Below are 12,432 nucleotides of genomic sequence, written 5' to 3'. Positions count from 1 at the left end.
TTTTCGTCTCATCAACTCCTCTCCTTTAACTGACTGTCTTCAGGCTCTCTCTCATTGCTGCAATGTTGCATCTCTAGCTGTCTTCTACTGCTATTTTCATGCTAACTGCTCTTCAGATCTTGCTAACTGTATGCCTCCCCTCCTCCTGCAGCCTTGCTGCACAAGACTTTCTTCTTTCTCTCACCCCTATTCTTTCCACTTCTCTAACACAAGAGTTAACCAGTATTCTCAATCGCTTTTTCTGGTAAACGCTGGAACTCCCTGCCTGCTTCTGTATTTCCACCTTCCTATGACTTGAATTCCTTCGAGGGAGGTTTCAAGACACTTATCCTTCAATTTTTGACTACCATTTTGGACCCTTTTATGGGACTGGCATTTCAGTGGGCATTTTTTTGTATTGGATTTTTGTTGCCCTTGACCAGTGTCCCTCCTACATAAAAAAAAAAAAAAAAAGCCATATAAGAATGGAATAGATAATAGAAGTGATGTTTACCAGAATAATTAGAGGCACTAATTCAAATTGGTAAAAAGTGACAAGTGACACATGTTGGCACCTATTAAGTTTCAAATATATGTAAATGATATGAAAGATAATCTAAATGATTATATAAACCCAATTGCTGATGAGACAAAAATTATGAAAATAATAGAGGATGAAAATGACTGCAAGGAGATGGAAAAGGATATTGACAAAATACATGCATGGAGCCAAAGATGGACACTAGAATTTAATGCCAGAAAATGTCACATGTTGGAAATAGGAAATAGCAGAGAGATCTTCATGGATTTACAAAATGGGAGAAATAATAATGAAAAGTAATGAAGAAAAGATTTTGTAGTAATGATTCAGGACACACTATCATCTGAAAGGCACATAAACAAGATATTCGGCTCTATAAACATTAGAGTGGCGTTTAACTATTTGAATAAAGAAATGAAGAAAATTATGACAGGCATGATACGTCCTAAATTGGAATATGCAACAGTAGTTTGGGCTCCACATAGCAAAAAGATGTAAGGAAACTGGAACAAAAACAGAAGATACTGACAAAGATGATACCAGAATTGAAAGACTTAAGCTATAAAGAAAGACTTGAAGAGATGGTATTGCTAACACTACTAGAAAAAAGAGAAAGAGGACACTTGAAAACAATGTACAAATTAGTAAATATAGAAAAAATAGACACAAATTACTTGGTACCACAGACGGAGGAGGGACAGAGACGTGCGAGGGGGCATGGGAAGAAAATAAAGAGTGGATGTTCGAGTGACATCAAGAAGTACAGCTTCCCGTGTTGAGCTATTGAAATCTGGAATGATTTGAAGGCAGAGATGGTTACAGCACTGTACATGTTTCAAGAGAAACTGGATAAATATAGATATGGAGACAGGACAAAATGAGCTTTGGCTCGTGCCCTGTACAATACAACTAGGCAAATACAACTAGGTAAATACAAACACACACTACAATTTTTTTTTCAATAAATTTGTGATGAAACAAAATAAAATTTCTTTCCAAAACACATCCTTGTAAAATAAGGGTGCATCTTATGCAGCAGTGCATCTAATATGCTGGCAAATACAATATGAGAGAGAGAGAGAGAGAGAGAGAGAGAGAGAGAGAGAGAGAGAGAGAGAGAGAGAGAGAGAGAGAGAGAGAGAGAGAGAGAGAGAGAGAGAGAGAGAGAGAGAGAGAGAGAGAGAGAGAGAGAGAGAGAGAGAGAGAGAGAGAGAGAGAGAGAGAGAGAGAGAGAGAGAGAGAGAGAGAGAGAGAGAGAGAGAGAGAGAGAGAAAGACAGGTTGGGAGTGAGACTTGGACATGTCCTGGACATGGAGCTACCAAGTCTGAAGTTTCTAGAATGATATACATTCAAGCAGTCACTCATGTTCCCCACATGAATTTTCTTACTTCCCCTTGTCCATTCAATCTGAATCTCACCCATTATTTAGTAGAAGAGATGCTCTTAACCATAAAGTAATCAGTATTTGTCTGGCCCCCAGTTTGATCATTAGAATTTCAGAAGTAAAGTGTTTTGTTCGCACGCAGGGAGCAGAGTGTAGATGTGTGTGCATATGTATGTGTGTGTGTATGTATGTATGTATGTGTGTTATTCATTACTTTATAATCTTTCAAACAATAACACTTCCAACATGGTGCTCAAAAAGGGAGTGGTGGTGGGAAGGGGGGAGATAAAATAACTACTGCAGCCTAGTAAGCAGCAGGCAGGGTCCCCTTTGCTGCTCTGGACTTTCTCTTCCTCTCATCTGTCTTTTATCTCCTTCCCACTTATCTCATCATTTTTTCTTCTTTTATTTTTTGCCACTCACAACAATATAATATATATATATATATATATATATATATATATATATATATATATATATATATATATATATATATATATATATATATATATATATATATATATATATATATATATATATATTGTGAGCAGCAAAAATTGAAGATGATGAGATAAGTGTGAAAGAGATAAAAGACAGATGAGAGGAAGAGAAAGTCCAGAGCAGCAGAGGGGATCCCATTTGCTGCTGAGTAGGCTGCAGTAGTTGTTTTGTCTTCCCCCTCCCCCCACTCCCACTCACAAAAAAAAAAAAAAAAAAAAAAAAAAAAAAAATATATATATATATATATATATATATATATATATATATATATATATATATATATATATATATATATATATATATATATATATATATATATATATATATATATATATATCCTGTTTCCATGGCAATGAGTCTCACCCCACCTGTCACTCCCTATCAGCTACTCCTCCCTCCCACTATGACAGAGTGGCTTAAATTTGCACCATAATATAACTTTGTAATTACACTAAAATGGAAAGGGCTACTAAACATTTATTTTGGAAATAGGTGCATTATCTACCTCTTGTGGCAATAACAAAAATATTTTTGGCAATCCATTAACCTTGACTTTTCTTATTATTGTTACACCACAGGGTGAAATTGCTATAGTCCCACCACAGTTTACAGGTTAATTCCTCTCCACCTATCATCTTAACCACTCTCGGCCTCTAGCATAAGTTCTCATATTCCTCATTAAACTCTTTCAAGTCCATCCTTTCACTAGCTAGAACCATACTCACCTTCACTCTACCATCATCCCTATTATGTTACTTCTTATCATAATGATCAGGTATTTTGAACATCTGTCATTATTCAGGCTGGCACCTAACATATCTTTCACTCATCTCTAAAGTACCTCCGTGGGTTTCATACTATCTGAGTTTTGCAACCCTTAGGTTTTGTGTTGAGTCCTAAATTCTTACTGCCCTAACTTTTGCACTTTCATTGCATATGGGTCAGGTCTTCCTACCACTGGTGTTACATTCACTGTCATAACACTAGTCACACAAACTTGCATGCAAGAGAGGGGAGGAGAAAGGCTGGGGTCACACTACACAACGACAGTATCGGCACATTGTGTCTCACTACTGCGACACTGCCGCACTATGTCAGATATGAGAATAAAATACCTATGCACAGTATTAGATGCAGTGGTACTGCACTTCGTGATACCAGATGCAGGGACAAAGCATACACACCCACACAGTTCTAGATGTAACAATGCTGCACCACTGAGTTGCCAGATGTTAGGATAAAACACACACACTTGCACAGTCCTATATGTGGCATTGACACACTGCTACACCACTGCATCACACTAAATGTCACACTTGGTCAAACATTTCTACACATGGTGGCGATGCACTGCTGTGTCATGCTGGATGTCACGATAAAACACACTCACATAGTTTTACGTGTGGCAACGCTGCACTGCTGCACCACTGCTTCACACCAAATGTCAGGATAAAACACAGACATTCACATAGTTCTACTGGTAGTGGTACCACACCCATGTGTCATGCCAAGTGTCAGGACAAAAAACACACAGCCTTACGTATGGTAACACCACACTACCACATTACACCAGATATGAGGACAAAAAACACACACAGTTCTGGATGTAGTGGTGCCACACTGCTGTGTCACACTAGATGTGAACATAGCACACACACACAGAATTCTGGGCCATGTGACTGGAATGAATAAATCTTTTTCTAGTATTTTCAACATCCCAAGTTTTGTGCTCCTCAAGTTTTAAGCTCTATCTTTGGAAGAAAGCAAGTGTAAAACTTTTTTTTTTTTTTTTATGTAGGAAGGATACTGGCCAAGGGCAACAAAAATCTAATAAAAAAAATGCCCACTGAAATGCCAGTCCCATAAAAGGGTCAAAGCAGTGGTCAAAAATTGATGAATAAGTGTCTTGAAACCTCCCTCTTGAAGAAATTCAAGTCATAGGAAAGTGGAAATACAGAAGTAGGCAGGGAGTTTCAGAGTTTACCAGAGAAAGGGATGAATGATTGAGAATACTGGTTAACTCTTGCATTAGAGAGGTGGACAGAATAGGGGTGAGAGAAAGAAGAAAGTCTTGTGCAGCGAGGCCGCGGAAGGAGGGGAGGCATGCAGTTAGCAAGATCAGAAGAGCAGTTAGCATGAAAATAGCGGTAGAAGACAGCTAGATATGCAACATTGCGGCGGTGAGAGAGAGGCTGAAGACAGTCAGTTAGAGGAGAGGAGTTGATGAGACGAAAAGCTTTTGATTCCACCCTTTCTAGAAGAGCAGTATGAGTGGAACCCCCCCAGACATGTGAAGCATACTCCATACATGGACGGATAAGGCCCTTGTACAGAGTTAGCAGCTGGGGGGGGTGAGAAAAACTGGCAGAGACGTCTCAGAATGCCTAACTTCATAGAAGCTGTTTTAGCTACAGATGAGATGTGAAGTTTCCAGTTCAGATTATAAGTAAAGGACAGACCGAGGATGTTCAGTGTAGAAGAGGGGGACAGTTGAGTGTCACTGAAGAAGAGGGGATAGTTGTCTGGAAGGTTGTGTCGAGTTGATAGATGCAGAAATTGAGTTTTTGAGGCATTGAACAATACCAAATTTGCTCTGCCCCAATCAAAAATTTTAGAAAGATCAGAAGTCAAGCGTTCTGTGGCTTCCCTGCGTGATATGTTTACCTCCTGAAGGGTTGGACGTCTATGAAAAGACGTGGAAAAGTGCAGGGTGGTATCATCAGCGTAGGAGTGGATAGGACAAGAAGTTTGGTTTAGAAGATCATTAATGAATAATAAGAAGAGAGTGGGTGACAGGACAGAACCCTGAGGAACACCACTGTTAATAGATTTAGGAGTAGAACAGTGACCATCTACCATAGCAGCAATAGAACGGTCAGAAAGGAAACTTGAGATGAAGTTACAGAGAGAAGGATAGAAACCGAAGGAGGGTAGTTTGGAAATCAAAGCTTTGTGCCAGACTCTATCAAAAGCTTTTGATATGTCCAAGGCAACAGCAAAAGTTTCACCAAAATCTCTAAAAGAGGATGACCAAGACTCAGTAAGGAAAGCCAGAAGATCACCAGTAGAGCGGTCTTGACGGAACCCATACTGGCGATCAGATAGAAGGTTGTGTAGTGAAAGATGTTTAAGAATCTTCCTGTTGAGAATAGATTAAAAAACTTTAGATAGGCAGGAAATTAAAACAATAGGACGGTAGTTTGAGGGATTAGAACGGTCACCCTTTTTAGGAACAGGTTGAATGTAGGCAAACTTCCAGCAAGAAGGAAAGGTAGATGTTGACAGACAGAGCTGAAAGAGTTTGACTAGGCAAGGTGCAAGCACGGAGGCACAGTTTCAGAGAACAATAGGAGGGACCCCATCAGGTCCATAAGCCTTCCGAGGGTTTAGGCCAGCGAGGGCATGGAAAACATCATTGCGAAGAATTTTAATAGGTGGCATGAAGCCACCTATTAAAATAGCGAAGCGAAGAGTTCAGCTTTAGAAATAGATGTGATAGCAGTGGTGCCATCTGCTTGAAATAGAGGAGGGAAAGAAGAAGAAGCAAAGTTATTGGAGATATTTTTGGCTAGATGCCAGAAATCACAAGAGGAGTTACATCTTGAAAGGTTTTGACATTTTCTGTTAATGAAGGAGTTTTTGGCTAGTTGGAGAACAGACTTGGCATGGTTCCGGGCAGAAATATAAAGTGCATGAGATTCTGGTGATGGAAGGCTTAAGTACCTTTTGTGGGCCATCTCTCTATCATGTATAGCACAAGAACAAGCTGTGTTAAACCAAGGTTTAGAAGGTTTAGGACAAGAAAAAGAGTGAGGAATGTACGCCTCCATCCCAGACACTATCACTTCTGCTATGCGCTCAGCACACAAAGACGGGTCTCTGACACGGAAGCAGTAGTCATTCCAAGGAAAATCAGCAAAATACCTCCTCAGGTCCCCCCAACTAGCAGAGGCAAAACGCAAGAGGCATCTTCGCTTAGGGGGATCCTCAGGAGGGATTGGAGCGATAGGACAAGATATAGATATGAGATCGTGATCGGAGGAGCCCAACAGAGAAGAAAGGGTGACAGCATAAGCAGAAGGATTAGAGGTCAGGAAAAGGTCAAGAATGTTGGGCGTATCTCCAAGACGGTCAGGAATACGAGTAGGGTGTTGCACCAATTGCTCTAGGTCATGGAGGATAGGAAAGTTGTAGGCTAGTTCACCAGGATGGTCAGTGAAGGGAGAGGAAAGCTAAAGCTGGTGGTGAACATTGAAGTCTCCAAGAATGGAGATCTCTGCAAAAGGGAAGAGGGTCAGAATGTGCTCCACTTTGGAAGTTAAGTAGTCAAAGAATCTCTTATAATCAGAGGAGTTAGGTGAGAGGTATACAACACAGATAAATTTAGTATGAGAGTGACTCTGTAGTCGTAGCCAGATGGTGGAAAACTCGGAAGATTCAAGAGCGTGGGTACGAGAGCAGGTTAAGTCATTGCGCACATCCAGCTTTGGATCGAAAATGAGGATAGAGAAAGTAGGAGGGAACAGAAAGGGGTTACTGTCAGTTGCCTCAGACACCTGAGTTTCAGTGAGGAAAAGAAGATGAGGTTTAGAAGAGGAGAGGGGGTGTTCTACAGATTGAAAATTAGATCTTAGACCGCGAATGTTGCAGAAGTTAATGAAGAAAAGTTGATAGGGGTGTTAAGACACTTAGGGTCGTCGACAGAAAGGCAGTCCGACCTGGGGACATTTATGGTCCCCTCCCCAGATGGGGACTCCGAGGCTGGTGTAGGAGTCGCCATGATGATTTTAAAATTTTTGAGTGAAGGGTGTGTGTGTTATTAGGTGCTTGTAGTTTTGTGTGGACGAAGAGAGTTGTCTTTAGAGGGCAGGCTGTGACTGCCCCCTTGTGTTGTGAGACACAAAGGGAAACGTTCAGTGAGGTCACACCTGGGTTTAATGATAAGATCACAGCACCCCCTGAACAGTGCTTTAGACCTCACTGGGAGTAATTATCGTTTCGGCAGGTGTCTACTGCCTCCTCCACTGTTACAAATTTAACCTGATTCTTTTGTTTATCACTTTCACCCCTCCTATATTTGTTGTTATTAATAATTTTATGCAGGAGGAATGCTTTTATCAATAATTAGTCCATTTCTGCACACAAATCCACCGCAAGTCCCCATAGTCATTTACTCCAGCTACATCTATTTTTCCTATTAAACAAGCTACCTCATTACTTCCAACATTTACATTCATATATCTAACCAAAACAGTCCTGCCTCCAATCTTTTTCAGGCACTCACTCAGATCATTTAAAAATTTTCTCATTTCCTCCCTCCCTTTTTGACTTCTTACATATACAGGTGCATATGCACACATCCACATTTTTTTTAAGTTTGAGAAGTTCTGGACAAGGGCAACAAAGGGAAGGAAAAAAAGGACCACTGAGGTGCCAGCCCTTAAATGTAAGACTAAAGGATTATCTAGAATTAAAAAAGTCTTGAAACTCCCCTTTTGAAAGAGTTCAAGTCAAAGGTAGGGAAAATATAGAATCAGTTTACCAGCAAAAGGGATGAAAAATTAAGAATACTGGTTAACTCTTGCATTAGAGAGGCAGGCAGAATAAAGATGAAAGGAAGAAGCGCTGTGAGATTGGGGCATGATGGGAGGCATGCTGTTTGCAAGATAAGAAGAGCACTTAGCGTGAAAGTAGCGGTAGAAGACTGCAAGGAGTGAAACACTGCAGCAAAAAGAGAAAGAAAGGCTGAGGATAGTCAAATAAAGGAGGGGAGTTGATAAGACAAAATGTTTTTTATTCACTATCTATGCTTCTCCCTCCAGCCACACTATCCTTGTTCCTCTTCACATACATGCCTGTTATACCCTTCCATACTGTAAGGGACATTAGGAGTGCACATCTTTCTTCTCCCCTTCCTTCACTTTTCACATCCATATTACACAACACCACTGCTCCTTTCAACTCCTATTACACTCCACTTTCACTCCTATTTATGCAATTAATTATTCCAGAAGCTTCCATGCCACTTTCTTATATTTAACCTTCCTTTTACAGAACTTTCTACTATCTCCCTTATCTTTTTTGCTGCATTAATTTCATTTATATTAATTAAGGCTGCTCACACAAAACCTCTCCCAGTTGGGAGCCTCCTCTTTGCCCATAGCCATTTTGTCCTCTCCACAAGAAGCACAGTACTATTCCCAAACAACATGTCATCTCTATTGATCATCAAACAATATTTTTCCTTCAATTTCATTTTACCTGCATCTAAATCAGTCTTAAGTCAATAAGCTAATAAGATATTTAGCAAACACTACCTGGTATCTTCTCCAAAACACTGGATGGACTGAATATTCTATACAGTGTAACTAGAAATTCCTCTTGCAGAAATGGAATCAGCTCTGGGATGTGTTCTTTCAGGTTCAACACCACTCCAGCCAAAGCATCTGTGATTGTTCTTTCATTCAAGGAAATAACTGTGCCTCCACTGCTTGAATGCTGCTGCATCACAGTGGAACTTGCCACTGTAACTCCTGTTGTACTATGAGGTTCTGCTGATGTGGCATGGAGCAGCACTGTTCCTCCTATGCACTGCATAAAGTAGTCTATCCTCTGCAAATGAGAGCAAATAATTTGATGAGTGCACAAATAAACAAAAGCAGTCATGCATAGGATCCTTAACCTATCATATGAAGCTGCAATTACCAACAACTCATATTTCAAATAAGAATTATAGTATTATCTCAGTAGACTATAATGAAGCAACAGCTGCTTGAAAATCTAAACTATAGACACACAGGATACCAAATTTAAAAATTCTGCAAAGGCAAAGGTATAACTGGATATTTATTCTTATAAAATGCAATTGTGAATAAAAGTCTGAGATTAGGTTATTAACTGTAGACACAAACACAATAGTGAATTATTTTAATCTCCATACAGTTATGGCTAATAGCTTAATAAGTTTAAAGAAATAACTCTTTTCATACTATGAAACTATGTTGGCTCTAGATCAGATATGCATATATAACAAAGCATATGTAACTATAGTGACAGGTAGATAAATAGACTGATAGGCAGATGAGTATAGTACCGAGAGAGAGAGAGAGAGAGAGAGAGAGAGAGAGAGAGAGAGAGAGAGAGAGAGAGAGAGAGAGAGAGAGAGAGAGAGAGAGAGAGAGAGAGAGAGAGAGAGAGAGAGAGAGAGAGAGAGAGAGAGAGAGAGAGAGAGAGAGAGAGAGAGAGAGAGAGAGAGAGAGAGAGAATAAAAGATTCATGATGGAAGAGTAAATAATGGAGTGATTAGCTGCTCTTTCCTCATCAAATCTTGGGAATTTCCAGAAAACAGTGCCTTCAATCAAAAAATTTTGTTCCTAGATTATGGAATGGGTTTACCTGAACTCAAGGCAATACAAGCCTACTAAGTACCAGGCAGCACCTTCCCTTAACTTGACATTTCAGTAAGAACCAAATTATTATTTCACCTGAGATTTATCTAAGCAGAAAACAATATCAGAATTAACTGATGTTAACACAGCTTTCCCTCTTGAACATAACAGAGAAAGCAAGAGATTTTACTTTCTATATTGTCATGTCTTTCCTGGAGGATTAATATATCAGATACTGGCCTTACTATAAAAATATAATTACTTTCTTCATTTTTTCTCTTAGTGGCTATCACAAAAAGTATTGTTGAAAAGTAATCCCACTGTCTATCATTTTATCTTGGCCACTGAGAGAAAGTTTTAGCTATACGAAGACTAGATATTGCTAGATTCAGACCTATTAGGGAGAGTATAACAAAGTTAAGTCCTGTTGTTACTTTTTCTCTTTCATCTTTCCTTTAATGAAATGATATATTCTTTCATCCTTATTAGATTATATCAACCTGAAATGGAAGACTCATGAAATAAAACAAGAGAGATTCAGCACTCACCTCCACAGTCACAGGAAGGCCACAGGTGTCCATAAGGTGATTTATGCCAATAAGAGCTGACATTTTCAAGTTGGTGTCTCCTCCTTCAAGGCAACTAATGACTAGAAGCCAAATGTCATCTAGCAAGGGTCCAAAATGATGCAACAAATCTCCTAGCTGACTCAAAACCTATGGAAGAAAATATTGCAAGTTGAGAGATTGGAAGAACCCTGACTTATGCTGTGGATGCACTGAATTATAAAATTCTCATTTGTAGTATGGTAGTGACACAAAATGTAAATTATTCTGATTTCTTATTGCTATCTGAGATGCATCTAGCTATTTTGAAGGTTTCCTAATAGATTCTTGTAATTCTGTTACATACAGTTCAGTCACTGCTAACACTGGGGTTAGCTGCAATGCTGGATAGCAGCAACTCAGAATATCTAACTTCATAGAAGCTGCTTTAGCTAAAGATGAGATGTGAAGTTTCCAGTTTAGATTATAAATAAAGGACAGACCAAAGATGTTCAGTGTAGAAGAGAGGGACAACTGAGTGTTAATAAAGAAGAGGGGATAGTTATCTGGAAGATTGTGTAGAGTTAATACATGGAGGAATTGAGTTTTTGAGGCATTGAACAATACTAAGTTAGCTCTGTCTCAATCAGAAATTGTAGTGAGATCAAAAGTTAGGTGTTCTGTGGCTTCTCTTCATGAGCTATTTACTTCCTGAAGGGTTGAACATCTACAAAAAAAATGTGAAAAGTGCAGGGTAGTATCATCAGTGTAGGAGTGGGTAGGGCAAAAAGTCTGGTTTAAGAGATTATTGATGAATAAAAAAAAAAAAGAATGAATGACAGGACAGAAAACTGAGGAAGACCATTATTAATAAACTTTTGAGAAGAACAATGACCATCTACCGAAGCAGCAACAGAATAGTCAGAAAGGAAACTAAAGATGAAGTTACAGAGAGGATAGAAGCCATAGGAGGGTAGTTTGGAAATTAAAGCTTTGTGCCAGACTCTTATCAAAAGCTTTGAATATGTCTATGGCAAGAGCAAAAGTTTCACCAAAATCATAAGAATCTTCTTATCACAGAAGATTCTTTAAGGAAGGAAGGAACTTTAGCAGTAGGAAATCAAGCAATAGGACAGTAGTTTGAGTCACCCTTTTTAGGAACAGGATGTAAGCAAACTTCCAGCAAGAAGGAAAAGTTGATGTTGATAGAAAGAGTTGGAAGAGTTTGGCCAGGCAAGGTCCAAGCATGGAGGTACAGTTTTGGAGAACAATAGGAGAGACCCCATCAGGTCCATAAGCCTTCTAAGGGTTAAGGCCAGTGAGGGCATGGAAAACATTACTGTGAAAGATCTTAATGGGAAGCATGAAGTAGTTGGAGGGTGGAGAAAGGAACAAGCCCTTAATCATCTAAGATAGAGTTATTGGTAAAGGTTTGAGTGAAGGGTTTAGCTTCGGAGATAGATGGCAATGGTGCCATCAGGTTGAAATAACAGTGGGAAAAATAAAGTTAACTTATTGGAGATGTTTTTGGCTTGGTGCCAGAAATAACAAAGGATTTTGACACTTTCTATTAATGAAGGAGTTTTTGGCTAGTTGGAGAACAGACTCAGCATGATTCCAGGCAGATATATAAAGTGCATGAGATTCATGCGATGGAAGGCTCAAGTACCTTTTGTGGGCCACTTCTCTATCATGAATAACATGAGAATAGACTGTATTAAACCAAGGTTTGGAGAGTTTAACTTGAATGAAAGAATGAGGAATGTACACCTCCATGCTAGACACTATCACTTCTGTTATTCACTCAGCACAACGAGATGGCTCTCTAACACAGAAGCAGTGGTTATTCCAAGGAAAATTAGAATAATGCCTCCTCAGGTCCCCCCAATTAGCCGAGGCAAAACACAAGAAATACCTCTGCTTTGCAGTGTCATGGGATGAGATTGGAATGATAGAACAAGATACAGATATAAGGTGATTGAAGGAGCCCAGTGGAGAAATACATAGATTTCATGATATAATATTCAAGTGTTAGTGAATAAAAACTGGCACAGTATTATCACTGGTGGTAGCAGTGGCAGGGGTGGCTTACT

The 12,432-nt window shown here is 39.3% G+C and overlaps 1 protein-coding gene across 4 annotated transcripts in view; it reads right to left on the bottom strand.

Moving 5' to 3' along the window:
- The window catches only part of LOC135102203 (serine/threonine-protein kinase atr-like), a 479,415-nt gene that overhangs the window by 402,188 nt on the left and 64,795 nt on the right, over window positions 1-12,432 (bottom strand). For 3 of the 4 annotated variants that reach the window (XR_010269589.1, XM_064007031.1, XM_064007034.1), the window contains 2 exons: window positions 10,343-10,510; window positions 8,724-9,018 (listed from right to left, as the gene is read on the bottom strand). The exons of the other annotated variant lie outside the window; for it this stretch is intronic. Coding sequence is in view for 2 of the 3 variants with exons in the window: in XM_064007031.1 (XP_063863101.1) it covers window positions 8,724-9,018; window positions 10,343-10,510 (463 nt within the window). In the remaining variant the exon portion in view is untranslated. The remainder of the gene's footprint in view (window positions 1-8,723; window positions 9,019-10,342; window positions 10,511-12,432) is intronic. 4 annotated transcript variants of the gene reach the window in all.

Source organism: Scylla paramamosain, chromosome 7, assembly GCF_035594125.1.
Source record: "Scylla paramamosain isolate STU-SP2022 chromosome 7, ASM3559412v1, whole genome shotgun sequence".
NCBI lineage: Eukaryota > Metazoa > Arthropoda > Malacostraca > Decapoda > Portunidae > Scylla > Scylla paramamosain.
Note: the sequence above shows the minus strand (reverse complement) of the source record. Positions and strands in the feature narration are given on the sequence as shown.